The sequence below is a fragment of the Ilyonectria robusta genome, assembly GCF_021365365.1.
Source record: "Ilyonectria robusta strain PMI_751 chromosome Unknown BGZ61scaffold_40, whole genome shotgun sequence".
Lineage (NCBI taxonomy): Eukaryota > Fungi > Ascomycota > Sordariomycetes > Hypocreales > Nectriaceae > Ilyonectria > Ilyonectria robusta.
Genome location: NW_025764474.1, coordinates 177009 through 204989, shown reverse-complemented (window position 1 = coordinate 204989; position 27981 = coordinate 177009). Strand labels below are relative to the sequence as shown.

Here is a 27981-nt window from a genome sequence, read left to right as displayed (position 1 = left end):
ATTTGCGTTCTTGTTGTGCCGTGGCGGGCTGAAGGCTGGAGGCGGAGTCTCTCTTGTCTCTGATGTGAGATATCTCGGGGTTGTGACTGGGCGGAAGGGTTGTCGAAGTGCATATGGTGCTGCGAGGGGTAGAAGTGTGGAAAGAAGAAAATACCATCAGGCGCTACCTTCCCTATCAGTGCCCTATCCGCGACCTATCCGTCCCCTCTCCGAGTCCCCGGATGGCGGCGCCTCTTGCTGTGTTGTTGGTCAGGCGAGACATTGGTGAGCGAGAGACGTTGGCTAGCGAGTGACGTTGGTCGACGAGAGACATCGGTGAACGAGAGAAGTTGGCTAACGGAGATAGGATTCCCAGACATTTCATGGTGTCGTCATTCAGCTCCCGGCGGATTGGCGGGCGTTGGTACGGGGTTGACCAACAAGCGGGACCAAACTGTACGAGCTTTGCGGCTGTAGAATACCGGGGAGAAGGAGGGTCGCACATGGCAAAGCGGCGCTTTCCCTCGCGGCGTTCTGCCTTTCAGCTGGACTGCGGTCTCCACAGCACCCGCCGTGTGTCTCTCGGCCTCAGGCTTCCATTGCGATCCCACAGTCTTCCCACGTTCTTCCACACTGTCCGGCGGTCAATTGCAACAGAGTTGAGATGCAATTGGGTCACAATCACGGCTCTGGATGATGCGCTGTAGCTGCACCGCGTGCTGCGTGCTGCGTGATGCATGCCGCGAGATCAAAGCCCTGTCCGATAGACTACCATGTACGTCCGGAGTACAGCGCCTGCAGAAAGAAGCGTGTTTAGTTGGTATGCAGCACTCGCAGCCGGTCCGCCGGTGTCCGTTGCGAGCGTTGCAAGCGTTGCAAGTCAGCCCGGGCTCCACACCCGCCGCCACTTCTTGACCTGGGCGCTGGAACCAGAGTCCAGGGACCGCGCTAGCGACTAATTAGGGGGACGGGACACAGGGTGGTGGTGCGTGCACTCGCTAGAGGTACCTATCCGGTCGACGTACCCAGCTACGCTGCACGCGGGTTAGTTAGTAGCTGCGTCAGACGAGCGGCGAGAAAGGGAAAAAAAAAAAAAGAAAAACAAAGGAAAAAAGACCAGAGGTCAAGAGGACGGGACGGAAAAGAAAGCACGTCCCTAACTAGGCTACCTAGGTACCTACCTAGGTACTGCTGCACGCAAGGTAGCGGTGCATGGATAATGGATAATGGATAAGCGCGGGATAAAAAATTTCAAGCTGCAAGTCGCAAGTCGCAAGCCAGAACACAAGCCAGAAGGAAGGCGCATCCCACCCGCCCACGAATCATACCTCAGGTTGACACGGCACGCAAACCTCCAGACCCACCATCGAGCATCGAGTCCCGTCCCTCAGTTCTGAGTCCCGCCTCTGATCCTTCTCATCCCGCCTCTGAATCCTGCAGCCCAGGCGCGCATTCGCAGATCACACCCTACTACGCAGTAGACAATCCATTCAGACAGCCTCAGTGTCAACCACACGCGACGCTATTCAACCACGCCCAACGGCTCCTGCCGATAGAGTAGGTTGATCCCCCAATCCTACCAACCGGAAGTCTCTGCCTCGCTCGCCGTCCGACTCGATCCCTCGTCGATCCTTACCTGTCAGATTGTCTGTTGGTCATCGGCACCATGCCCTGCTGCTACTAGCCCGTGTGCTTTCTTCTTTTCTGTTGCTGACCTGTCTCTGGCCGTTCCAGGAACGCCCGCCTGCATTGCACTTTTCCCTCCTGCAACCTGTTTGGCTAGCCAGCCACCTAACCACCCAACAATCCTTTCCACACCGAGACAATGAAGAGCAAGCGTGCAAGAGACGCCGTCGAGGACAAGCATGTCGATGCCGTTGACGTTGAGGCGCCTGCTAAGAAGCGCAAGCGTAGCGACGAAGATGCCGACGTGAAAAAGGCCAAAAAGGACAAGAAGAGCAAAAAGCACAAGCAGGAGAGCCGCAAGGAACGCAAGGACAAGCGCAAGAACCTCCAGGACCTCCCCGAGCAGGAAGACGACGACGAGAACCCCGCCGGCACCAACGCGGTGGAGGAGGACTCACCAATGGCTGATGCAGTCTCCAAGCCCGCAGCCGACTCTGCAGATGCCGCCGCCGAGGAGAAGGCAGCGAGAAAGGCGGCTAAGAAAGCCAAGAAGGAGAAAAAGGAAAAGAAGGCCAAGGACGAGGACAAGCCACAAGACGCCCCTGTCGCTCCCGACTCCGAAGTCAAGGACTCCTCCAAGGACTCCTCCAAGGACTCCTCCAAGGACAAAAAGAAGAGCAAGAAGGACAAGAAAAAGTCGTCCAAGGAGTCCAACGACACCACCGCCGATGACGATGCAGACGCTGGTGCGAATGCTGCCAATGCCTCCTCCGACAAGGCCGACCGCCACATAGTCTTCGTTGGCAACCTCCCTTTCACCGCTACTGCAACAACGATTGAAGCCCATTTCGCCTCCCTCTCACCGGTCTCAGTCCGCTGCATGAGCGATCCCAACGACTCCAAGCCATGCCGGGGCTTCGCCTTCGTCGAGTTTGCCAAGGTTTGGCATATGAGAACCTGCTTGGATAAGTTTCACCATTCCATGTTCGAGGATGGCGTCTCCCCTGCTCGTCGTATCAACGTCGAGTTGACGTGAGTTTCCCCTCTTTGCCTTTGCTTCTCATTACAAGTCATCCCAAGTCCCCCACCCCTCCCCGCTCGGATCTTCCTATCTATCGGCCGCTTCTACTGTCCTACCCTACCGGCTGTCTGGGTGGCTGGCTGGAAGTGTCGGTCTGTCCTCGCCTGCATGCACATCGCATAGCAACCCCTACGTTCAAGGATACTCTACCAACACATGACCGCATGGACAATCATGGCTGACTTTTTGTTTTTGTTGCGTTGTAGTGCCGGCGGTGGAGGCAAGACCCAACAGCGCCAGGACAAGATTAAGGAGAAGAACCGCAAGCTCGACGAGAACCGGACCAAGCGAATCGAGCGCGAGAAGACCGCCAAGACGGAAAACAAGGCAAACGGTAACAGCAATACCCAGCAGCACATGGAAGATAGCGTCCACCCTAGTCGCCGTGCCCACGTCCCCAGCAACTAGACTCTTTCCTCGATCTTGGGTCGTCCTCACGCTTCCAATAATTGCATATGCTTATATGAGAGCTCTCATCTACGACGGGTTGGGCAAAAGTTGGTCCTTTGGTTTTCACGAATGAATTTTTCTTCCTACACATTCTAGAATTAGGCTGGGTTTTGTTTGGTCACATATGCAAAAAAGTTATTCAAGTCATCGTCTTGTTGTATAGAGATGGACGGAGATAGATACCCCAAGGAATTGGCACATTGACATCAAAAGTGGATAGAAATGGAATTTCAGGACAAGATTGATCAGTTGTTGCTTTCCCAAGGTCACAGGCAAATCATTTTATGTGAGATGTGAGTGATCAACCCGTTTTTGCATCCCACGTGCCACATACCGCGCATTCCCACAGACAAGGGGAGATCCAAGGCAAAAAAATGCCTTTACATGGGCATTCAACCCGTTTCTTTGCGTCTCACGTACCACATACCACATACCACATACCACATATTCCCACAGACAAAGATCCAAGGCACATCCCTTTCAATAGGCATTCAACACGTTTCTTTGTGTCTCACGTCTCACATACCACGTACCACATGGCACGTAGTTCCTACGGACAAGAGAGGATCCCGGGCAGCCAAAGCCTGCCTCTCCTCATCATGTGTCTATGGGCTCGGATTTTTAACGTCAAACCCCCACCTCGAGCCATGCTGTGCCGCTGCATCGAATCCTCCAAAGTATCTACAGAACAACCAGGCAAGGACATCGGCGACAACGTCAGGGACATGAGAAAGGGGCATCGCGACGAAGACGAATTTAAATTATGCTAGACGGGAACGGAGCAGCTCGCAAGACCAAGTCCCCTCGGGTGGATGTGATAACTTGTAACGAAGATACCCGTAAACCGGTGCGGCAGAGAACCAAGGGCCCACGAAGGCCTCGACTTCTCACTAGGGGACCTCGAAAATCATCAGAAAAACAAACCACCCCTTGAAGTCAGACTCATTGGTGAATAACGACGGGGCCCAGCCCAATGAGGCAGCGAGAAAAGCTAGGCAGAAAATACTAGACTTCTGAAAATATGCAGACCGGTTCTTGAATTGCTCGCAATGACGGTATAATCTCCTCCGTGAGGAGGCAATGAAATGGGCAGGGAAACAAAAAAAAAAAAACGGAAAATTCATTCAAGAACCGCCTCGCAAGACCATCATCATGTGTAGTTGGGGAAAGAGCCCGAAGATAGCCGTGAACCGCCGTCTTAATATCGCCAAATCGTCGTCGTGTCCAGGAAACCATGAGGTGTCGTGTTGCGTCATCGAGACGCTGTCATCGAAATCATGCGTGTCGAGAAATCTACAGAATCGAGCACTTGGCCTTCTTCTTCTGAGAGGGTTGAGGACGAGGGTTCAGTACAGCCCTGCGAGATGGTTAGCAAGAGCGCGTGGGCAAGTGATCAAGGCGGGAGATGAGCTGACCGAATAGCCTCGTCAAACACGCTCTTCAAATTCCGTTGAGTGAGCGCGGAGCACTCAAGATACTTGTAAGCCTTGACTTCCTTGGCGCAAATAAGGGCCTGCTCGTACGACACGGGTTCCATACGCTTCTGGCGCAGGGACTCGAGTGTAGCCGCATCCTCGCGCAAATCGAGCTTGGTGCCGACGAGGATAATAGGGATGTTGGGCGCATGATGATCGATCTCCGGGTACCACTGGAGGAGTTAGGTCAGTACCTGTTTTTATTGCGAGGGGTATCGCGAAAGGTGTTGCGAAGGGAGGTGTGAAGGGCGGAGACTGCATAATCGTACCTTGGCCTTGACGTTATCGAAAGATGGGGGGCTAACGATGGAGAAACAAATCAGGAAGACGTCGGTTTGGGGGTACGAGAGCGGTCGCAGTCGGTCGTAATCCTCCTGACCGGCGGTATCCCACAGACCTAGGCTGATGGGCTTGCCATCGACCATTACACTCGCCGAGTAGTTATCGAAACTGCATCACAAATCGCATCAGCATTCGGGTAATCGGTGGATGGGGTGTGGGCGAGAACTAACACTGTGGGGATGTATTCGCCAGGGAAGGCGTTCGTGGTGTAAGAAATGAGCAAGCACGTCTATGACTGAAGTCAGTGGATGCTCGTCGCGGTCACGGTCGCCAGTACGAGGGCGATTCTGGATGATCGGGGACCAACCTTTCCGACAGCACCGTCACCAGTCACCACACACTGTAGCAGCGGTCAGCAAATCTAGGCATGCGTCAGACGGAGAATAGGCGGCGAACCTTTAGCGATTGCACACCAGGTTGAGCCATTGTTGCGAAAAGTTATGTCGAGGGTCGGATGATGGGATGATGGGAAATGATTATGTCGGGAGGTCGAAGTCGGGAACGCAGTTTGCTGGTAACGTGGTCTAGGTGTCGTGTCTCTGATGTATCCCGAGGGAGGGAGGGGGCACGACGAATGGGCTCGGTTGGAGGGTCGGGCTCAGAATGGTCGAAGCTGGGCGCAGCGACACAGGCAGGAGAGTCGGAGTCGGAGTCGGAGTCGCTGGGCGGGTTTCAAGGCTGCATAAAGGTCAGAGAGGAGTTGACACAGCCGAGTCGTGGTTCACGCGTTTTGTGCCGCAGGAGGTGAGGCCACAGGAGGAGGTTCAACGATCGGAGTGATCCACTGGCCGCCTGCTGGGTCGCTCGCTCTCGCTGGGACACTGGACGCTGGTAGGGGGGGAGCTGATGGGACAGTAGCAGAGGGACCGTGGACCGCCCAGACGCCGCGCATCCACCAGGATTGCAGGATTGCGTACCAGTCAACCTAGTCAACCCAGTGCCACCACTGCTAGCCTCCTCGCCTCCTCCTAGCCTTCTAGCCTCTGAGCTCGGGGCTAGGGACAAGGGGACAGGGGATGGGCTACTGAGTGTTGGAGCTTCTGGAGGTGACCAGGGGGGCTTTGGCTGGGCGCCTGGAGAGTGGGGATGCCACGGGCTCTGACCGGAGGGGGGGCGGGGACTCACTGTATCGCTGGTATCGTTGGCTGGTTGAGGAAGCTCAGCTGCGGCGACTGGAACACGATTCGGAGCAGGCCGAAGAGAGCGCAGGCCGGAAGAGGTTCGCGCGGGAGAGGTGAGGGCGGATGAACCCGTAAGAGGGTAAAGCCGCGACAGGAAGGGATGGGGTTGGAAAGATGGGGAAGAGGAGAAGAATGACAATGATGATGATGATGAGAAGTGCAGCTGTGCAGCAGTGGCAGAGATTCAAGCAGGAAGTGGGTTGGCTTTCGGGGACGGTGGAGCCGCCGTGGAGTCGAGAGAGCTACCACCAGTCGACGGCGACGCAGGTGGTGAGTGAATGGTGAGTGGTGAGGAGCGTGGTGTGAGGTGAGGAACCTGGTCTCGCCCTGCTGTGAGGTGGCCGGGAGTGGATCAGTGGCGGGGACAGAGAGGTGTAGTTGGTACGAAGGAGGAAATAGTGTCGACGGTCGCGAGGTCAAAAAGCTGTGGTATTTTTAACCCACGACGATGAGATGTTGTTAAAGGCTGCCGGATCGGACAATAGGCAGGGATAGCTCGATTTGGAAGGGAGCCAACAGCAGGCGGCAACTGCGGAATGGGCTTGATGGATGGAACGACAATGGAATGGCTGACAGGTCAATAGACCACTTGACGCTCGGTATTGGATTGTTGGATGGTGGATTCCGCATTGAGGTGGTGCAGGAGGCGGAGGTGGTGGTGGAAGAGGCGCGCACAGAAAAAGTGGGGCTGCTCACAGAACGGCGGCAGCTGCTCGCAGGTGGCCAGTACAATGCTGTAGGTGCTCAGGCCGCAGCCGGTAGGGCGAATGGTGGCGCAACGAGGGGCTCGAGAAGGACACGGCACAATGGGAAGCAATGTCCGAATACAGGCGGCGATTTGCACGCTACAGGGGGCAGCCGCCCTACTACGGCAGGTGGCTGAATGGTAGGTGATGAACCCAGGGCCCTAAGAGGGCGTCGGCCTGCTGCGAATCGGACAGGGCTGCTGCTTCAGGGCACCGCCGCATATCGCTTCAGGGCTCGCTGCTATTGGCGGGGGACCCTGGGGAGCTCCAAGCAGTCATGGCTGGATCCGTCCCTGTCGCGCACCTGCAACCGAGTTGTCGGCGCTTATGCCTCTAGATGTTGGGTACTGGCCTTCTATGGACTGGGGATGACGAAGGACTGCGCTACGTACTTGGACAGGGAATGATGACGGACTACACTACCGGCCTTCTATGGGCTGGGAATGACGATGGGCTGAGTGCTAGGCGATCCTCACGGCCGGCAGCACAACGGGGCTGACTGGTGTCTAAGTGTCTGAGGCGCCGGTCTTTATCTCTGGGCTTGTCCGGCATGATCAATCACTTCATCGCGCCAATGCGCTACAGGGCTGGCCACGAGATAACGGAGCCGGCAGGGCACACGCTACTCTACCGGAGGCTGGTGTATCCGTAGGGAGTCGGGAGTGGAATGCCAATTAATGAACCAAAGTGCCTAATCCATGCCATCTGCCATCTGCCATCGATGGCTGGTGCGCAGGCCCTCATTTGGCAATGATGTAATGCCATTAAAACCCCCGGTTGGGCGACGCGACGGGAGCAATGTCATTAGGAGGGAGGGGGATGATTTGAGGCTTCCACCCAAGGTTCCATTCAAAGTTCCATCCACCATCCAGCCTAGCCACGGAACGACAGGAACATCGAGCAATTGGCTTTCTCTGCCCGTGCAAGACGTGACACGCGGCCTATCCCGCAGTTTCTCACGGCTCTGCTATCGGGCGAACCACATCCGTCCTGAACCTGAACCTCTTGTATCAGGATGCCGCACGGGACACCCCGGCCACCACCTGTGCGCACGCAACTGCGGCCATGGTGAAGCGGTGATGATGGCGTCGAGCACAGAGGGACGAACGGGCCGTGCCGTGTGCTGTCATACTAGATTAACAGGAGGAGAAGCATTTTAACAGTATTGTAATATTTTGTGTATTTAAAACGCCTGACTTGACCAAGTTTACCTGAGTCTCTCTCAGTCTCTCTCAGTCTCCGCCAGTCTCTCTGTCAAACGCTACTCTACCAGACACATGCACAACGTATGTCAACAGATGGACTGTGCATCAGCTACCATTGGTTTGTAAGCCCGGAAAGCACCCGAGGCAAGATCAGACAGAAAAGAAACAACCCAATGTAACGTAGTGTTCCAATGATTTCACCCAAGTCTTACGACGGACAATAATCGTCTCATCACGTCTCATTCTTTGGTGTTTGCGGTTCCATCTGCCGGAGGGAGCTCTGTCTGGGTGTGGGACCGTGCACCCCCACCACTCCTCCACCTCCCCTGGTACAGAACCTACCCAGGTACGTAGCACCACTGTACCACCCACAGCCGGATGTGTCGCGTCTTTTGGGGCGACGAGCTTGTCGCGTTCCCACTTTGCACGTCTCCAACTTACATGACATCGCACAACCACTACCACTACTACCACCACAACAACATCCGTCACAGCCGCTGCCAGGCAGATCGAAAGTTTCACTCCTAATTCTCCGACCTCCAATCTAAGCGAACCCCCGCGCTCGCCGTTTCATTGCCGTCCGATCACCGCCCCCAATCCTCCCCGCCTGCTCGCGAATCAACCCCCGAGCGGTCGAGGCCGCGATCCCTCCCGCTCAGCCTCATCACCACCGCCGCCATGGACAACCTCACTCCCACCGCCAAAACCCCGTCGCGAACCCCCAGTCGACGTGTCGGCAATGGTGACCCACTCTCCGCTCGCCGCGCCGTCCACACGCCCCTCGACCGCAGCGCCCCGCGAGACCTGCGCAACTCGATCCGCCGCGCCACGCCGGGCTCCGCCAGCCAACGGAACAATGCGCCCACGCCGCATGCCAAAGCCGCTCGCCGCGCGCTGAACCAGCGTCGCACCGCCATGTTCACGCCTGGCAAGAACCGCCGCCGCAGCTTGATGCAGCAGCGCGAGTCGCCCTTGGATCTGTTGCGCCAGCTTAGTAGGGTTATCCCGCGGTCCACCCAGCCCGCCGCCTCGTCCTCCTCTTCACCAGACGAGAAGTCCAATATCGCCCCTATACGGGAGGAGGACGACGGTGACGACCTGGACTATGACACTGACGATGACTTGCCAATTGATCCACCGGAGCTCACGTTGCCTATCGATGTGGATGACGAGGACGGCTCGGACGAAGACCTGCGGCCGCCCCGCCTTTCAGTAGTTGAGGATGAAAACTTTACGGTTGGGTCAGTCGAGCTGCCTCGACGTTTTGCCAACGACCAATCTAGATTGTCACGGAGTAGCTTTGGAAGCGTACGCGTCAGCGATGCCTTCAATGATCTTACGAACGAGGTTGGCCAGGTGTCTGACTTCTTCCCTGGACTGCTGGACGACCTCGATCTCCAAGTCCATGCTAGCGATGATGATTCGGCCCTCGAGAGGTAAGGAACTGTTATGCCAAATGAAGAAGAGCACAAATTCTAATCCGTCGCAGAATCGAAGCTGACCAAACACGACCACTGACCATGGCCCTCGACAACGACTTCAATCTCGAGATTCCCGATGGGGTTGGTGACCAAACTACGTTCCTCATGTCAGAGCCGGATGCAGACATGCCCCAAACATCGCCCATAATCGACCGCTCCGTTACCGAGGCCATGGCTGACGCACAGCGGGAGGCGATGGGGGATGTTGCGCTTGGTGACTCGGACTCGGACAATGGCGGACCCGGTTTCGACACAGAAGGCTTCGACTTTGATGCAGGAGGTATTGATGACCACAGCTTAATCATGGAAGATGAGCCTACCAGAGTAGAACCAGAGCCTACCAGAGTAGAACCAGAGCCTTACAGAGTGGAACCGGATACTGCCAGAGCGAAAGCAGCGCGGAAGGCCAGGAGAAACAAGAAGCGGATATCGAGACACGGCATTGAGTATCCAGCGCTGCCTACATCCTTTGTCAAAAGGGTCGCACAAACCGCGCTGCAATCGTCGGGACTTACCAACCAGCGGGTTTCGGCAGACACCCTCGATGCTCTCGCGCAGGCATCCGAGTGGTTCTTTGAGCAGTTGGGAGACGATCTCGGCGCCTATGCTGACCACGCCAAGCGCAAAACCATCGAGGAGAGTGACGTTGTGACGCTAATGAAGAGGTATGTAACGGGTATCAGCTCCTTGTTTTGGTGGTCTAAATGCTAAATATCGTACAGGCAACGCCAGATCGGGTCCCGGTCTACCATGTTCTCCCTGGCGCAGAGACACCTTCCACGAGAACTGCTCCAGGAGCTGAGGATGCCCGTTCCGCAACCTACTAAGCAGCGTCGTGCAAAGCGGGCGCGGGAAGACGACGAAGAGGAAGTTACAGAGGTTACATGAGTTTTTACATGGACATGAATAGGGTGGTTGTTTCCAGCCTAGAAACCCTTGGAGCGGGCCACACGACGTGCAATGTCTGACGAGGGTTTCTTGACCACCATGAACAACATGATAGAGGTGGCCGCACATAGGCCATACCTAAGAGGACCCAGTTAGAGTCATGGATGAGGAAGACGGGGATAGGGATGAAGGAGGATATCAACATACCACGTGAAGATGTACTGGGCATGGTTGTTGCGGAGGTTCACCTCAGCGGCTCGCCCATAGGGAATACCGCGTGCCTCATAGTCGACCATCTGCATGAACTCGGGTTCTGCTACCCGTTAGCGACGATGGACTAAACGGACCAGTAGCCTCATGAATCGAGGGCAGCGTCCATAGACATACCCATAGTTGCCTCGACCCAGACAGGCTGGCTGCCCGTCAGCTCAGCCATCTGCTTGACGTCGGGGAAAAAGAAGTCGCCCCTCTCTGGCCTGTTTTCCGGAGTAAACATGTTCTTCTTCCAGGGCTCACGCAGCAGCCCCTCGACAGTGACTTCACCGGTGGGGAGGCCGTCGGGTCGCGAGCGGCGATTCCGGTGCTTCTTGTCGATCCAGCCGCGGTTGACGAGAATCGTGGAGCCGCCCTTGCGCTCGAGCGGCGTGACGACCATGAAGCCGTCGGTGCCGTCACGCATGCGCGGGCCGACGAGCATCTCCTGGTCGTGGCGGAAGTGGCCGGTTGCGTAGACGCGGCGGAAGTCGAAGTCCTTGACGGCGTCCGGGTCGATGGTCGGCGGCAGCGGCAGCGGGTCGCGCACGAGGCGGTCCTCGAACTTGGCGATCAGCTCCGACTTCCAGCCCAGGCGTTGGACCTGCCATGAGCCGAGGATGAAGGCGGTGATGGGGATGATGGCTGCGGTGCGAGGGGGCGGTTAGCTGGAGTGGTCCGACGGAGAGGAGAAGGAGAGAAAGAGGTATACCGAGGATGATGAGCCCGGGGCCATGGCGCTTGCCGGCGCGGACGATCTGCGGAGGAGTCTCGAGGATGGACACGAAGTTGGGGTCTTCAGCCGGCGGTCCAGGGTCCTTATTGCAGCGGGCTGACGAGGTGGTGAAGGGCCTTCGCGGCGGCGCGGGCCGGGCGACGCGGGCGCACCGGGCGACGGGCCGGGCCGCTCGCAGGCTGCGCAGGAGCAGGTTCTTAGGCGCGTTCATTGCGGCGGGCGACGGCGCATTGGCGGGCTGAGGAGCGGGTTGCGGAGGGAGGCCGTGGAGTCGGGCGGGCGAGGTCTCTGGTGATGATGTCGGCGGTGGTGGGATGGTGGGAAGCTTCGGACTGGGGAGCGGATCCACTGGGCGGGGCCTGTGACTGACAACTGGCTGCGAACTACAATATCTTGAGCTCCAAGATGGAATGCCTCGCGCATCAATCGGGTCTCTTGGATATATCTTCTTTATCTCTTTAGAATCAATGGCTGTGCTGTTTTTCTTCCGTCTGCCGCTCTCGCGACGAATTGATCCGGACCCGTCATCCACCCACTCCTTCATCAGAGGAAGAACACAACAAGCACGGCAGCTCTAGGATCCCAAAACAGCTCAGGAAGTCAAAATGGCCAAAATAAAAGTCAATTGCCAACAATGGCATTTTGGTAAAGGAGAAGAAATAACCAAAATTAAAGCCCTCTTCCAGAGGGAACCTGAAGCTAAACTTATCGCCAGAAAGATGAGGTTATGGAACCAGACCTAGATCTCCTTGATCAAGCCAGTTGGGCGACTTTGATCACCGACGCACTACCGCATCAACTCGATAAATTGGCCCTGTTTGTACGGACTAAAGCTAAGCTATATAGTAGTTGGATTTCCTAAATTATTAGATATAAAAAAACCCGAAGGCAATAAGTAGGGAAAGGATTCAGGGCCAATTTACTGAGTCGATATGCTACCCACAAAGCCCCATCACCAATAAGGGCACTCTGTAGGGAAGTGACCTTCACAACGGCACCTTGTGCACCATGCTTCTTCCTTTCCGTGAGCATACCCGCATTCTCTCCCGCGGTTATTGCACCTTTTGAACTGGCACTCCTGCGTTTTCCACCACCTGAAATCCCGATCTGGATATTTCTGGAACAGTTTCCGCTCCTGGTCGCTGTGCCGGGACCCGCAATCGCCTCGTTTCGCGCAGCGGATGCCTTCGGCGCATGGCAGACTTTGGCGTGTGCTGCGACGGCGGGCTGCTTTCGGGTCGGATCGAGTCACCATTTACCAGGGCCCGTCGTCTTCTTTGTCGGCGTCGTCGAGACGTTGAACCTCGTCGTTCCCCCCATGGTTGGTACTGCCGTGCGACTTGGCTTTGCTCTCGACAGGTTCGTGTCCTTCTTTTGCCTCGTTGCCGGTGGAGCGCCGCTCATCCTCATCCACCAACGGAGCATATCTGTTACTGTCTTCGAGCATGGCTGGTGTTTTCTCATTGAGATGACTTGCGTATTCGGGCCATGACAGCACAGTTAATATATCCTTAAACAAGTCTCGTACCTTGACAATCATACCCTCGATGCTCTCAATCCCCGGAAACTCCACAATTATATCCTCCCCCGTCTTGGAAATCGTGATGTAGAATAAGTAGCGGAACTCAACGAGCTGCTTGCAAATGGAAGATTCGAGATCCTCTCTTCTCAGCATATCAGAGCAGCAGAGTATAATCGTTTTACCAGGGTCAAATTCATCAACATCTCGGGTAGAGTGAAAATTCATAAAGGAAATTTCCTCGAACAGACAGTCCAGATATCTTACTGAGAGTAGCGGATTCTGGGACTGCAACTTCAAGTAGTCTGATGAGGCCCCTGACTTCCAGGCCCAGAGCTCCACTCGGATACCACAGTCCAGCACTTTCTTAACAGGCGGGAGCATATCGCGGTCTCCGGTAGTGATGACAAACGTGGTGTTGGCTTTCTGTTGTCTGACGTTCCAAGGCTTGGCCTCGAATGTGAGCTTAGCGGCCTCATAGCCCAGATCTGCCGCCATAGACGTGTCCACCTCCTTCTCTGCACCATGGTAGCGATCGTAGATCTTGGACTGGAAGTTGAATTTGCTATACTCTTCCAATACTGAACTATCGGGCCGTAGCCCAGACCCATAAAGAAACGAAGGACCTTGGAAACGGTCATTTCGGAGCATGTCGACCAATTTACCGATCCTAATTCTGAGGCGCGGGTCGGAGTCGCCGCCTCTTAGTTTGGGCATGTTGCCATTGCCCGACGCGGCCAACTTTTGAGCCCGGATCCAGATGTTGGAGTTATCCATGAAGAAGATGCAGGTCTTGATCGGTTCGCTACTCATCGTGAAAGTTGATTGCTTGGTAAATTTGACAGGAGCTTAGGTTTAGTTGATGGCGAGACGAAAGCGAACAACAGAAGGACTCGATGATTTTTGTCATGAGCGAGCATCTAATGAGCAGAGGATGCGAGAAATTGCTGTCCATCATTTGAGGCCTTATACACTCAAAGTGCAACAGGCGGCATTTTAATGCCCAAAGCACACTGTTGGGCACTTCTTTGTTGGGGGCCTACAGAGGTGCAGAATCATGCAGGCTGGGAGAGGGCCTTGATTTGATCAACGGCCGGGGATCAGAGAAATGCAATTCCGGGCCTCACTTGTGTGGTATGGAATGCGACTCCGATGCCATTTCCGTGTCGTGATCGCGGTGTGTTACAGTGCAGCTTGCCAATGACAAGGGAAGCTGATAGGAGGGGGCCTGTTTGTGTGAATACCCGGCTTACATGGACATGGTGCTGGATAGGGTGGGTGAGGTCAACTCGGCAGAGTTTACAGCTCCCCTAGGTCGCGCAATTGGCCAGAGTGCTGGGATTAAATATACATTTCCACCTTGTTCCCTCTAGGTACAGCGAACTTGTCTGTTTCGCGCTTGACAGATCACCTGTGCTCTCGGAGTTTGGTGTTGATGTCTAGGGTGTGCCAGATCCTGGCCGCGCGACATCCCGAACTGCATCAACATGCTAGATAGGACAAGGTATGCCTCATAAACTAGTATTGCCTTATCGCGGTGTAGTAAGTGATCAAATAACGTCTTGATCATAGACCAGGCCGTGACGCAGAGTTGTGCTGAGTAGGGAAGTGGCACGAGGCTACATTTACTAAACACGTTCAAGCTTGTTTTCTCTGTCTCAAAACCTGCTATTCAACCCTTGCGCCCAGCCGTTTTGCCCTCCTACAACACGTATCGCCGAGTCCAGCAGTTGGCTAGACACACGAAGGCGGCACGACGCCTTTTCTGGTCCATTCAAGGCCCCCTGGAGAACAACGTCTTCGTCCTGGAGGATTTTACCGAGCCCTACCTGCAGCGGACCCTAGATTGCACACGCTGGCATGGCATTTCACAAGAGCCCCTTAGCGAGCCTCGAGTGTCGTCTGTAACTGCTAGGGTGTATCAACTACTGTATCGATTCAGTAAATTGGCCCTGAATCCTTCCCCCACTTATTGCCTTCGGCTTTTTGTATGATGAGGACGGGGAATATGAGGGCCAAAAGCTGGTGTGATGCTGCGGCACGGATCGGCCGAAGGAGATGCCACCTCTGGTGGTTCGAGCTGCAGAACACCCATACGTTACGGTTCATGACCACCTGGTGGCTGTACATCCTTGGCTCATGGGCTTACGGGGAGATATTTTATGGACGTTGAATCTGTGTGAAGATGAACTCTTGCCGGTAGAGACCAAGTTGGTGGTCAATTACAATGCACTCGACCGTCTTAACAATGAGAAGGAAAGCGACTGGATCCCGTTTAAGAGAGGAGGGCGCAATCTTGCACTCGACATTTCGGCGTATTTAGGGCTTCTTACCGAGCTACGTATTGCACCAAATACTGGGTGATGAATTATTAGCGGGCACTATGATTCCTGGTTTACGATCAAGAGTACGTGTTGAGCTGGTTGTAATAAGTTCAAATGATCGCCCATCACCACCGCGTGCCCAACAACACCAAACGAACTGTACTGTGATGCCGTCGGCATTACATGCACCGCAATACACCTTTGCGGAGATCAGTTTTAGTTGAAACTCATGTGCTGCATCAGGACTAATCTGCAGGTTCGTCTTGACGTAGGACGTTGGAATGGGAGCGAGTAACCTACCTTGCATCAAGCCCAGCACAGAGCAAACGGCTCTCTGATGTGACATCAACTACCACACATGTGACTGCACGTGTCTCCCGGCCGGCTGTATTCCTTCTCACAAGTTTTGTAAGTCTTCGTCCTTGTCTTCCCCGCTCCAAGTACTCCGTATTACAAGTACCAGATGAGCCCGGGCACGCGACCACACTCTGAGATATGGGCGCACGGCTCTGGGTAGATGAATGCTGACGAACTAACATCTCTATGGCACTTTCACGACATTACCACTTCTTGGGACTATTGCCCCTACCTGAACGGCCCGTTGTATGTCGGCGGCTCTCTAGGTCCGGTAGCAAAGAACACCGTCTTTGGAATGTCTACAAGGAAGCTGGATGTTGTCCACCACCAGTCATAAAAAGACCGAGTATTGGTTTTTTTTTTAGCTCTACTCAATATCATCAGATATATTAAAGCCATACAGTATTCTCAAACAGCAGAGATAAACAATAAGTGCTACAACCAGCACCAGAAGAAACAGTAGATGAGCAATAAGGTTATTGCACACTGGTCTCTGCCTGAAGCTTTAATTTAACTTTTCTGACTTCAACCCTGCTGTCTGTAGACAATAGGGTCAGTCAACAACCCTATTGTCTGCAGTCAACGACCTTGAGATAGTAACCTTATTTCGAGCAATAAGATAGAAGGGAGACTGGCGTCTCCCATCGTCAAGGGACTAACTTCCCTTCTAACAATCATCCCATCACAGCAACTTTCATCTGAACAACTTTTCAACATGTCGACTATCATCCGCAGGGCTATTTTTAAACCAGAATAGCTTTGCGGATGATACTCGCCATGTTGAAAATTTGTTCAGATGAAAGTTGTTGTGATGGGATGATTGTCAAAACGGCATTTTGCTAGACACTCGTGCCCGATCCGAGGGAAGTTCTCCGGCTCGGCGCACTCGATCGGTATCCATTCTTGCCTGGCTTAATTCACGCCGACTCGCCACACACTGTATCCCTCTCCGCTACATCGATTGTGTAGAACTTAGCCTAGTGCGTCTCTGCTGGCTGTTTGTTCTTGGCGCCTTTCGACTTGCGTTATCGTTACTTGCGTTCCTCGCGTCACTTGCGGACATCGTGTTCACCGGTAGTTACCGCTGTCACTCAAAGGGTTGAGCAAGAGTCAATCGCCACCCTGAAGCGCCTCTAGAGAGAATTGGGTTGGCTTCGGGACCGTCGTAGAGCATTGTTGAAGTCGCGCAGGTACAGTACCGCAAGTATCGCAAGTACTAGCACAACGTGATTCACCTATACGCTAATGATGACAGCACAATCCAGCACAAGAGCCACAGCGCACTACAACGGCGTATGCTATCGTCCTCAAATGAACGCTGCTCTTCAGGTAACACGGTGGTCGTGGTTCAAGGGGAAGCAAGCAAGACTTCATCTCATGTGAATCCAGTCGTCCAAGCAGCGAACGAAGAAGCCATATATTCCCACGTCTGCAGTCATACATTGTGTTAATGTGCAAGGTCTCTGGCGCACAGGCAAACGGCCTGATTTCTACGGTAGCTACCCCCTGCTTTGGCGTGACCTTCTGATGGGGAGGATCATGAACATCACGTACAGAGTCAGACAGCTGGTCTATATGGGGAAAAAACATAAATAGGTGGCATTGCAGCCTACTGACGTAAAGTAAAGAGCTGTGCCATTCCATCAGCCCTGAGTTCCCTGGATTCCTGATCGACCGAGAAACCAGAAATGGCTGAGTATGTTTTTCCTTTCCCTGCCAGAGTGCTAGTTGTTGATCAGAATTAGGGCGGCGTACACCCCGGAAGTACAATTCGCTTCCCGGCCTCAAGTCTGCGAGCCAGCGGCTTCAAGACAGCGGTGGTGAGAACATCATCACTGGCCCGATTTGAGACATCTTCATGCGCCACAAGATCAACAAAGCCTATGGCGTTGCCCTGTTGCACAAGCACTTTTCAATCAAGCCTACGGAGCGCCTTGTGGATATCCGGAACGTGTCAAGCCCGTGGCAGACTGGCGGCGACACCGACCCTGTACTGAAGAAGTACAATGGCGTCATTGTGCCGCGATCACTGCGGTTCCTGAACGGGGATTTGCTGCCTTACGAATTTGACTTCACAGCAGAGGAGCCGTCAACGGAGTCAAACGCCGAGTTTCTGCAGCAGTTGTCGGCTTTCTTGCACCAGAATGGACTGGATGAGGTTCTTGGACTCCGGCTATTGGAATCGCGCGATCCAGATGTGTCGGTTGAGGTGACCGAGGGCACCTCAAACACCATGATGCCTCAAGGGGCTGTCGATACGCAGCGGCTCATTCCTGCGATGTGGGTGTTCAGCACGGATGGAGACGACTTCTGCACCTGTGTGGAATACTGTTACTCGGATCGAGACGGTTCCCATACAGGCGACGGCACTCATGGGTGCGATTAGACATGGAGCAAGATGGAAAGTTCATCAAGTGCGGCTAGTGTTTGAGGTTAGCACATGACTCGGCCCTCGGTGCTGGGTTTCCCACAGGGTTTTCCCAGTATCTTTATGCAAATGCATAGGGATTTTACAAAGTAGTGAATTCAAGAGATTGCCAAGTTTTACCTGATTCACAGAAGCTGAACAGGAAAGAATAGTACAACGGTATGCCCAAGGATCGAAGGATGCGCCTTGACACGTAAGACGGTCGGTTTCCGGGATCTCACTACCTCATGTGTTCTAACATTACTATAGAGGGTATTTAACGCACTTGAGAAGAAAGCCCACTATATAACATAGAGCCTATGCGAGCCTATGCGCTTATAGATGAATCATGTCGGCTTAGGCTTCACAGCAAAGTTGTCAAGCTTCAGCTTCAGTGTCGTAGTCTTACCGGCAGTAACAGGAGTCATGGCATACCACTCCATGGACACAGTCCATGTGCCCGTCTGCGAATTCGGAAAGTCCGCAACATAATTCGCCCATTCGTTGACCTTGTGGGTGCCCTTCATGTTCGGGGAAAAGATGGTGCTGTTGTACGTCTTGGATCCGAAGCTGAAAGAGCCTAGTTGGTACCATAGCCCATCTGGCGCCTTGACCTCGACATACATTCCAGGAGTACGAGGCGCTGTGTACGTGGCTCCGTCCTTGAGGGCCATGGACCACGACAGCTGGAAGCGCGAAGCCTTGCAGATCTTGAATGTCTGTTGCAGCTTGTTGTAGCTCGTGGGATCATTTGCACCGGAGGTAGCCCAGACCTGGACAGCATGGTCGCTCTTGTAGCCAGGGCTTACAACCGCCGCGCTGCCGAGCTTCGGGTACGTGGGCTTGAAGACCCAAGAACCTGACTGCATTAGCGACGTCGGTTAGGGTAGAGAATCAATGGCTGATGGTGACGAAATGGAATCCCGCTCGTGTTGGACTTACTTAACCCATTCGACTCAAAACTAGGATTCTTCAGTGAATTTGATGGAGTGGTACAGGCTCGCGCATCAAGGGAGCTGAAGTCATCAGCCGCAGGCGCGGCGAGCACAGTAGCAGCAGCCGCCAGCTAGTGGAGAAGCGCTAACTTGATCATGGTCGCTGTTCTGAGGGAGGATGTTCACGCTATCAGAGAATTGGAGACAATGGAATCAAAGAAGCCGAATAGCAAGACAAAGAGTTCAGGAGCAATCTAGGCGGGATTGCCCCTTTCTCTTTATCGATCCTCAAGTGGCGAACAATAATTAAGCGTAACGGGCGGCGCCGTTCTAGATCCCAATAGTCGCTCAACCGCACCGCCCATCTCAAGCTAGTCCGGTTATAAACCATTTCTTGGCAGGGATTGTTGGAATCTGGACCCCTGGCTGTCCCAAAGAGAACTTGGGAGCAGGCGAAGGCGCAGGCACAGGCGCAGGGTGATGTTGTCTCCAAGTCTGCCACTCACGCGGGATATCTACAGTCTCTAATATATGGGAACTTCCCAGAGGCGTCGGGGCAGAAAATGGGGCTCAACTAGGCCCAAAACGGGCCCACCAACACCAACACCAACACTAACACAAGCATTCTTCTTATGCTTATCCCTTTGGTCTGGGGCGCATCGCCCGGTGGGGGGATCTTAATGAGTGGCCCATCCCTGTATGTTGGCAACTCTGAGAGCCGGACTGCCGACCAAGCGAATGCACCTGTGACTGGGATGCTCCGTTGTCCCCGCATGCGCGGTGAAGTTGGTGTGGATCAACGGAGGGTTCGGCAAGGCAGGGCAGGACAATTCCCTACCCTCGTCCAGGATACGAAAGTCGCCCACTTCTTCGCAGATGCGGTTCCTGCAAGGGGATTCCCTGAGGATGGTGGTCCCTGAGGAGGGTGGGTGAACGAGAAACAATTGCAGCGCGCCATCCACGAGACCCCGACAGGGCTTGAACGTGTCTACGACCAAAATTAGAAGAGAATCCTACGTTTCCCGAGAACAAGATCCGTCCCGCCCCTTTGCCCTTTTTCTTCATCAGTCTCGAGTAAGAAGCCACCCACTGTCGCTTCGTGTCCGGCCAGAATCAGCACCTCAGAGCCAGCTCATGCCGCAACAGGCATATGTCAGCCACTTGCTCACTTACCAGGGAGCAGCAGACAGGAATACATCGACTCCAAATTTAAGTAATCATCGATTTTGGTCCAGGCAAAGAACCCGAACGAGGATTCGGATTCATTCAGTCGCTACTTGATCGCCCTGACCAATTCCATCACCGGTCGCCGAACACGACAATCCATCCCAGTCCTCGCATTAACTCCATTACCAAAGGGGGTAGGCTTTGAACATGGACTCTGACGATGATCTTGTTCAGTGAAAAAATAACTTTTAGCTGCGCATCAATTTGCGGCAATGCCTCTTGGACCAACCGTGAGCCGTCCTCGTCTGTCTCGGTCAAAAACCTGGAATTCTCGCTGTGAATCCAAGTTTCCAGCGTCGTTAGGTTGGTGCACTTTTCTTGCAGAAGTCTCAAACTCTGCAAGCCATCTTCCCTAATCTTGACCTCCCTGGGTCGATCTTCCATCCTCTCTGCGACTGGGAAGTTGATACAGAGGTGGGACACGAAACCTGCATTCACAGATCCGATGCCAGTTAGGAAGGACCGTAGGAGTCCAAGTTGTTGCTGCGTCGTATCCAGCAAAACGAAACGGTGTATGTCATACAGCACTGCCCTTGCCTCGTCGGATACCTGTCGGTTGACATGCAGTAATGCAAGCCATCGGCGAGGTTTGTCGGGTGCAAACGTCTCAACTCGAGATCCCCTGTCTTGAAAGAGAAAGATGGAGTGCCTCATCAAGAGGACTCGTTTGTAGATGTCCTGGCGAATCTTTTTGGGCAAGCTAACAAAGCTAACCGTGCCCGAGGTCGCTGGCAGTGACGCCTTTGGCACGGGATGATGGTCAGGGGTTGGTGAAGGGAAAGAGGCGCTTCCGGGGGGGGAGGTCGCGTTCGAGATCTGAGTGCTCCCAATTTCGGAATCCATGATGAGCCTATGTTGCTGGCGTAGAATGTTCTCAAAGACTCGTGATGCGTGTGATGAAAATTCTGGCTGAGGCGGGAGTCAGACGGTCTTCGCATAGGTTGCGTTGCGTATACTTTTCTCACCTAGGCACCTACTGATCGCAACGCGTTCCTCTGGAGCGTAGCTTTCTGGGAGCGTACTTGGTAGCTTTCTGACAAAAGGTGGGGGATCGGGGGATCTGGCAGATCAGCTGCTCGCACTTGCCCTCTTCCCGGCTGGTGTGTTTGAGAGAGGTGGGCGGGGAGCGGGGTTGCGAACCCTGGTGCTTCCAGCAGCTTTTGGTCGGGGACGTCACATGATGCTGATCGATTAGTACCTACCTTAGGTAGATAGGCACTTACCTGCCTTAGGTAGGTACTTACCTTAGGTCCCTACCTGCCTAAGTAGGTACCTTACTCTACCTAAGGTAGGTACCTACCTACCTACCTACCTTGGGTGGCACCGACCTAGGTACCTAGGTAAGCTATGGGATGATTTTATACCTCAGGCATGAGGAGGTACAATTGTGTAAACGGGCAGGGCTTGGTCAAAAGCGGGGTAGGAAATGGGACTGAACTCTTCCCACACTTTGGTAAAGCTTACCAAAGCTCACCAGAGCTTGCCAAGCTTCGAGACAGTTGGAATTCCAGTTTCACGTACCATGACGCCTTCAACCCAGAATGAAGGCTCCCGGCTTGGGTTACGCGAGCGATTAAATAGATTTCGTCGCAAATCCCGCAATCCTTTAAACGATGGCAGCATTCACTCACCTTCAAGTACCCGAGAAGATGCAGATCTGGCGACCAAGTGAGTGGCATCTTGAATACTTAAGCTTACCAGTAAGGCTGTACTAATCAGGTTAGCAGTGCAACTTCACTCCACGATGCGGGATCCACTGCCGACTCCCTGCCTTCCAATCACGCGAATGATGCCCCTCCAGGAGGGTCGACCAACCCCGGCCATGATGCAGCTCAAGACGAAACGGATCAAGTCGCTCTCCACACGGACCATCTCGACCAGGATTTCACTCCAGATCGGTCGACTATTGGTCATGACATGCATAGCGTTGCTTCTTCAGACCTTTGGAGTGCAGTCTACCGGGAGGCGGTTGACAGTCTCGGGGAAGACATAGACGTTGCTATTCTCAAGGGCAAGAACGTCGCGCAGCTTTTCAGAGAACTCGAAGAAATCGACATGGAAGCAACTCAGGAATCCGCCTTCTTGAGAGGCGTGAAATATTTGCAATCCATACAAGTGCCGCTTCAGACGTTCAAGCTGGCGTTGGACTTGGCCAGTCCATTGACAAGTCTTGAACCAACTGCAACAACGGTTTTTAGTGTGGTAAGAAGCGTGACAGCGGTAAGCTTGGCTCATCCAAACACTGCCCTTTGCAGATTTCCGTCATGATGGTGTCAGAGGAACTGACTCGTATTATGTCTGTGCAGATTGCTATCAGCTTTGCAACTGCCGATCTGGAGTTCGCAAAACAAATCGGGGAAATGCTGGAGCAAATTGCCTACATCGCTTTCTTCGGGTGGTATAAGGAGGCTCAGGCTTCTGGGAATGTCGAGCCAGCAGCAAATATCGAGCAGCTGGAAGAGCTCCTGCAAAAGGTGCTGGAAACAATCGATCGTCCAGTTTTTTCCCTCATTGATGGTCTGGATGAGTGCGATAGGGCCTGCACCATCCTTCTCGACTTGTTGAAAACTTTGTCGCAAAAGATCCCGAGGCTCAAATCTCTCTTGTCTTCCCGCCCTCAAGAAGAGATCTTGCGGCAGATGGACGAGATGGCCAGGATTGATCTGAGTTCCGACGCTAAGCGGGATGGTATCATCGTTGAGAAAGCAGTCGAGAGACAACTGACCTATCTGTCAAAAAATGTCAAAGCACTTGTCATAGAGACCCTATCTCGTTCGGCCCAAGGAAGCGCAATATGGTCGAAGATGATAATCGGACTTATCGAAGTTCGGGGGATCAGGGCGCCTGGTCCAATGCGACTCTTTTTGGAAGAACTACCACTACCCGGGCAGCTTTCAAAGCTTTATGCCACTTTGTTTTCACAATGCACTTCAAATGACCCTGAAAATCAGGAGCTTGCCAGCACAGCCTTGAAACTTCTCGCCATCGCTCGCAGGCCACTGAGCATACTGGAACTCGCCTGGGCAGTGGCATTGGGTACGGCCCAACAGGAGGTAACCACCGTGGCCGCCCTTGCTGATTTGGTAGACCATCAGAGGTTGATGAGTTTTATTCACCCGTTCATTGCTCGTGTAGATTTCAGCGATGTGAAGAAGCGTCAAGTTCAACTGATACACCAGTCGGTGAAGGAGTTCATCATACGAGAATGGACCTCGAACCGGCCTTGTCTACAAGCTCGGCCTATCTCAACGGCAACTGATCAAGCGCGAAGTGATGCTAAGGGGATCATACAGGCTACTGTCAAATAGAAATCTGGGCTTGATTGCGCAACCCGGACGACAGTTTTGCTGAATCCAATTTTGAAGTCGAGTCGAGCCCGCTTGGCACAGATTCTCTATGCTTGACAGGCTTGGAAGAGGGTCGGCTGAGATGGCGCCGAAATGCTCGACCCAATGACATGATGCGTAGATGAAGAACTCTCCAAAGCCACGATCGGCCGGATCGTAGTGGATCATGTTTTCTTCCCAGACTTCCCACGTGCAACCCGGATCGTACTCAATCGGCCCTTTGTCGTCGCTGAATAGATCAGCATCTTGAGGCAGCGCTTCGATTGCCATTTGCTCTTCTGAAATCAGATCAACCATGCCAATGTCATCCAATCGAAGATATTTGATAGAGATATCCAAGATAAATGCCTCCAGACTCTCGATGCGTTGTTGGAGCGCTCTACGGCTCAGAAGCTATGCTACGTGATATGCTTGAGAACTCGGACTTCGACAAGGACAAGTTCCTTCCCAAACCGGCTTTGGCGGCCGCTGATCAAATTCTTCAATGGGGTGACCAGTCCAGGCTCAGGATACTCTTGGATAGCAAACTTGGCCATCAGCTTCAGAATCTTGACTTTTTTCGACTCACCATCAATGGATGGTCCGATCCGGGTACGAATTGCAACACTTGGGATCAAGTATTTGGCCTTGTCGACCATGTGCTAGACATCTTGGTTCAGGAGCAATGGGGCAACGAACTGTTGTGCATGGCTGCCAGTGTGGGCTGTATGCCCATGGTCCGGCGACTGATGATTAGAGCTCAGCACAAGGCGGAACTTAGGAGTGAATTGCTGCGTGGGCTCCGACGCGAACGGCATCGTCCGTTTGACAAATCCAGGCATCAATCGATTGGAGAAGCTGTTTTGGGAAACCACGTTGATGTGGTGGAATACCTATTGAAGGAGAACGGTATCGAAGCACACCTCCAATTCCGCAACTCGCGTGGTGAAAACGTTCTGCATTTGGCAGCAAGGCTCTGCAACCCAGCGATGTTCCGTCTTTTGGTCCCACGCCTACCGGAAGGCATACACCAGACAGACGATCAAGGAGACACGGCTCTAAGGCGGATTATTTTGCACTCTCCAGCTTCAGAGGACCGGTATGAGTCGGCGAGGATTCTGCTCCAGCAAGGCGGTGCCAATTGGGACAGCCATTCTTGCGTTGAGCAGCAGAATCCTTTGCGGATAGCTGTACAGCTTGGTGATTTAAAGATGTGTCACCTGTTGGTCTGTATTGGCAAAGGGAATCCTCTTTCAGCTATGACCCGTGATAACGATGGGCAAATGGTTTTGAAGGATAAAACACCGGAGAACGAGGATAATTTCCGAGAGATCTTGCAATTTCTATGCGCCAATATAGCATCAACATCGGCTTAACGGCCCCCGGATTGAAGGCTGAGCGACTCGGGTACCAAGGCACCTCGCCCGCTCTATCCGCCTTACCATCCGCGTCACGTACCTACTTGTGGTAGTGGATTCTTGCGGCAGAGCAAATGGTAAGCAAGGAGGCCCGGTGACCAATGGCTGTTGTAAGTAGCGGATTGACCTGAGCACAGCTTAATAGAAGAAGGAGAATATTAATACAATCAATTTATAATCGATTCACAGCAACGTTAAAATAACAGGAGCTCGAGGGCCAAATGCACATTTCCACCGGTTCCCCATATTGAACCCAAACTCCCCATCCCGAATGCAGAGCCCATCATTGCCCAATGCAATAGTTAAACCTCCAGAGCCGCCGTTTCGAGACCGGAAACGCCAGGCCACTTTCCAATCCACCCCAGTTTGCACCGAGTCACCAATCCATGTGACCATCTCCAATATCCGTATAATTTTCTTCGTGGCCCATCCGCCACCGCCACCGCCACGAGTCCCCGTTGGAACGCCGCCAACTTTGCGAGGTCGAAGAAGCCCCAGCCTTGCTCAAACACGTGAAGTGAAATCGAATTCATTGTCCCCGCGCCCAGGATTGTAGTTTCTGCATGAACCCTACCGGCGCAGCATCAGAATTCGTTCCATTTTGGCGGAACGAAAGCTGGCGGGGGCGGACGTAGTACAGGTCTGCTTCCCGGAATGAATAGTCGACGCCTGGGGTTGTAGATCGAGGGATCGGTAGGTCCTGCGTTGCTAACCCTGCGTCACTGTGGCTGCTCGAGCTGCGGGACTCGTCAGATGAAGATCCCGACACTCGTTGGGGCTGGCCTTTCTCGAGGAGATTCGCGATTGACGTCACGGATCTGGCCGGGCGGAAATGCGTCCTCAGTGGCTCTGGAGACGAAGGCGCGGATTCCAATGATGAAATCCGAGGGGAGCGGAACGAAGGGCAGTCTGAGCTGGGACTGGACGGACTGCTTTGATTGAAGTTGTCCATCCCCGGAACGGAAAGGTTGTTCATCGCGTTTGGACGCCTGTGGAGTTGGCGAAGGCCATAGATCTGAGGGCTAGTTAGTACTAAGTTAAGTCGATATGGGTGTCATAATTATACCTTGGGTCTTTCCTGTTCATTGACCAGTACAGGAACCCTCTTGTGCTGGAATGCGGCTAGGGAAAGCTCGGCAATCTCGTACAATGCGGGGACAAGAAACAGCAAGGCCAAGACAAGGGCGTGAAACACCAGGACTGAGTAGCCAACGGCGCTGCTGGCTTCATAACTAGCCACTTTTGGGATCGTAGCAATTAATGCGAGCAGAACGCATATCCTGACACATGGCATCATCGATGCCCTGGATAACAAGCCGGAAATTGACCAAGCCCAGGCGGTGAAGCCCAGTTGTGCGACTTCACACCCAATCAAGACGGCCAACTGAGCAGGTCCGAAGTCCTGTAAGCCACCGATGACGGCTCCACGAACGAACAGCAGCACAAATGTGATCAATGTGTACAGGTCTTGGGTTCGAGACGTGGGATCGCTCATCTGCTGCTCCTGGAACCCATCGATGATGAGATAGCCCATGTTCTGCGGGCTCCTTTGAGACATCCCCCACCAGCAAGCGACAAGTACCAGACAAATCACAATAATTGCGGTGACAACATAGTACTTGGGCAGGGCTCTGACCAGCTCGATTTGGTAGGCGGTCCACGCAACTATGGGCATGAGGAAGTAGCTGAGGAATACCCGCAGCACAATCCACGTCGTCGCCTTGCGTCGGTCGGCATTAGAGCCCTGCAGCGTCCAGAAGCTCGCCTCTCGGAACCAGTCGCGCGTCCACGTCAGGCGGAGTCCAATCTGGATGACGCAGAAGAGCAAGATGAGGATGAGGATGGCGAGCGAGACGATGTTGGTCCAGGTATGCATGGTGACTGGGGCGCCGATGACCTGCGTCATGAGCTCCAGCCCGGGCGTTCCACCAAAGGTCCCATTGAGTTCGTAGATGCCATCGCGCACGCCGTAATAGACGCTGTGCTGGATGACAAGACCCCGGGGCAGCATCAAAGTAGACCAGCTGGTCGGGCTGACGACAGGTTGGATAAATCCCGGGTACCGTAGGCTGAGCGCTCCGGAGAAGAAGATGAACTGGATGTACGACAAGCAGTCGGCGATTCTCGTTAGGTGAAGGCGGCCTGTCCCTTGAGGATTGGGACCGCTCTCGTCCTCCTCTTCCTCCTCATCAATCCGGCCTGCATTCGATACTTCTCGCCAGCCAGCGGCGAGAATTACCAGCAGAAACACCACCAATGGGCCCCAAAGACAGGCTTCGTACGCGGCCTTGCCGATGCTTGGGGTCAGGAAGCCATCGACACAGCCGACCGGGAGGTTGTCGGCACCACGGAAGTCGACATTGAGCTTGAAAGCCGCCAGTGCATGCGGGCGTTCGAGCTGAGACTCGATTTGCCACACTCCCTTCCACTCTTTGGCGCCGTTTTTGGCCCAGGGCGAAGCGAAGCAGGACACATTGACGATGTCTCCTGAGAGGTGATCTGAGCCTCCAAGTTCCAGCAACGTCACGCCAGCGGTGATATTTTGGCGCAGGGTCTGCTCACACGACGATGCATCTGGAACACCGCCAATAATCCGGAGTTTCAACCGGCTTCCATCGCCGTCGTCTTCGAGGATTGCGTTTAGGCTCTCCGCGGCCAGGTGGGACTGAGACGAGACAGACTGGCCAGAGGCCGCCAACAGCGGGAAGCAATCCTTGTTCTGGACATACGCGGCGAGGTTTGGGCGCGCAAACGACAGAATGAGTGTGAAAACAACGAGGTAAGAAGAAAACGGAAGAGAACGGCTACAGAAAGGAACGAATTTGGTAGCCATCTCGAGGACGTCGCGACAAACGAGCGACGATATCATGCAAGATCGGTAAAATTGCATGAAACAGGAGGTCCAATTCTGGGGAAGGGGTCGAAAGCCGCATTGTCCCCCGCCGTGACGTAGTAGCGAAGCGCTAAGAAAACTCGACCAGGGGATCGCGGACCTGATTCAGGGCAAAGAGGAGCCATCGTGGATC

The 27981-nt window shown here is 53.9% G+C and overlaps 11 protein-coding genes across 11 annotated transcripts; 5 read left to right on the top strand and 6 right to left on the bottom strand.

Annotated features, from left to right (window-relative positions):
- The first annotated feature begins 1514 nt into the window (after positions 1-1514).
- BGZ61DRAFT_465186 (uncharacterized protein) lies at positions 1515-3427 on the top strand. The gene is made up of 3 exons (XM_046247549.1): positions 1515-1536; positions 1704-2637; positions 2893-3427. The coding sequence occupies exons 2-3, from the start codon at positions 1805-1807 to the stop codon at positions 3092-3094; spliced, it is 1035 nt and encodes a 344-aa protein (XP_046095797.1). The 5' UTR covers positions 1515-1536; positions 1704-1804; the 3' UTR covers positions 3095-3427.
- Positions 3428-4061: 634 nt separating this feature from the next.
- On the bottom strand, positions 4062-5379 carry BGZ61DRAFT_566714 (small GTPase; the record flags this gene model as incomplete). Its single annotated transcript, XM_046255938.1, has 6 exons — positions 4062-4493; positions 4552-4784; positions 4881-5061; positions 5124-5182; positions 5261-5293; positions 5350-5379. The coding sequence occupies 6 exons, from the start codon at positions 5377-5379 to the stop codon at positions 4430-4432; spliced, it is 600 nt and encodes a 199-aa protein (XP_046095796.1). The 3' UTR covers positions 4062-4429.
- A 2918-nt stretch (positions 5380-8297) lies between these two features.
- BGZ61DRAFT_566704 (centromere kinetochore component CENP-T-domain-containing protein) lies at positions 8298-10536 on the top strand. The gene is made up of 3 exons (XM_046255937.1): positions 8298-9521; positions 9575-10231; positions 10289-10536. Exons 1-3 carry the CDS (start codon positions 8764-8766, stop codon positions 10452-10454), a joined length of 1581 nt encoding a protein of 526 aa, XP_046095795.1. The 5' UTR covers positions 8298-8763; the 3' UTR covers positions 10455-10536.
- On the bottom strand, positions 10356-11747 carry BGZ61DRAFT_171314 (SURF1 family-domain-containing protein). The gene is made up of 4 exons (XM_046237594.1): positions 11419-11747; positions 10842-11351; positions 10662-10767; positions 10356-10592 (listed from the first exon to the last, which is right to left on the bottom strand). Exons 1-4 carry the CDS (start codon positions 11651-11653, stop codon positions 10493-10495), a joined length of 951 nt encoding a protein of 316 aa, XP_046095794.1. The 5' UTR covers positions 11654-11747; the 3' UTR covers positions 10356-10492.
- A 647-nt stretch (positions 11748-12394) lies between these two features.
- BGZ61DRAFT_566701 (uncharacterized protein) lies at positions 12395-13774 on the bottom strand (the record flags this gene model as incomplete). Its single annotated transcript, XM_046255936.1, has 2 exons — positions 12395-12656; positions 12702-13774. The coding sequence occupies 2 exons, from the start codon at positions 13772-13774 to the stop codon at positions 12395-12397; spliced, it is 1335 nt and encodes a 444-aa protein (XP_046095793.1).
- Positions 13775-17330: 3556 nt separating this feature from the next.
- BGZ61DRAFT_499754 (uncharacterized protein) lies at positions 17331-18028 on the top strand (the record flags this gene model as incomplete). Its single annotated transcript, XM_046251440.1, has 3 exons — positions 17331-17342; positions 17408-17462; positions 17493-18028. 3 exons carry the CDS (start codon positions 17331-17333, stop codon positions 18026-18028), a joined length of 603 nt encoding a protein of 200 aa, XP_046095792.1.
- Positions 18029-18396: 368 nt separating this feature from the next.
- Positions 18397-19375, bottom strand: BGZ61DRAFT_499753 (uncharacterized protein; the record flags this gene model as incomplete). The annotated part of the gene is made up of 3 exons (XM_046251439.1): positions 18397-18908; positions 18992-19115; positions 19343-19375. 3 exons carry the CDS (start codon positions 19373-19375, stop codon positions 18397-18399), a joined length of 669 nt encoding a protein of 222 aa, XP_046095791.1.
- Positions 19376-20283: 908 nt separating this feature from the next.
- BGZ61DRAFT_433394 (uncharacterized protein) lies at positions 20284-21319 on the bottom strand (the record flags this gene model as incomplete). Its single annotated transcript, XM_046243909.1, has 2 exons — positions 21177-21319; positions 20284-21120 (listed from the first exon to the last, which is right to left on the bottom strand). Exon 2 carries the CDS (start codon positions 21052-21054, stop codon positions 20284-20286), a length of 771 nt encoding a protein of 256 aa, XP_046095790.1. The 5' UTR covers positions 21055-21120; positions 21177-21319.
- A 414-nt stretch (positions 21320-21733) lies between these two features.
- On the top strand, positions 21734-23519 carry BGZ61DRAFT_523502 (uncharacterized protein; the record flags this gene model as incomplete). Its single annotated transcript, XM_046252591.1, has 3 exons — positions 21734-21879; positions 21939-22431; positions 22518-23519. The coding sequence occupies 3 exons, from the start codon at positions 21734-21736 to the stop codon at positions 23517-23519; spliced, it is 1641 nt and encodes a 546-aa protein (XP_046095789.1).
- Positions 23520-23902: 383 nt separating this feature from the next.
- On the top strand, positions 23903-24913 carry BGZ61DRAFT_540154 (ankyrin repeat-containing domain protein; the record flags this gene model as incomplete). The annotated part of the gene is made up of 1 exon (XM_046254873.1): positions 23903-24913. One exon carries the CDS (start codon positions 23903-23905, stop codon positions 24911-24913), a length of 1011 nt encoding a protein of 336 aa, XP_046095788.1.
- Positions 24914-25484: 571 nt separating this feature from the next.
- On the bottom strand, positions 25485-27788 carry BGZ61DRAFT_370346 (uncharacterized protein; the record flags this gene model as incomplete). Its single annotated transcript, XM_046242016.1, has 2 exons — positions 25485-25970; positions 26022-27788. 2 exons carry the CDS (start codon positions 27786-27788, stop codon positions 25485-25487), a joined length of 2253 nt encoding a protein of 750 aa, XP_046095787.1.
- Positions 27789-27981: the final 193 nt, after the last annotated feature.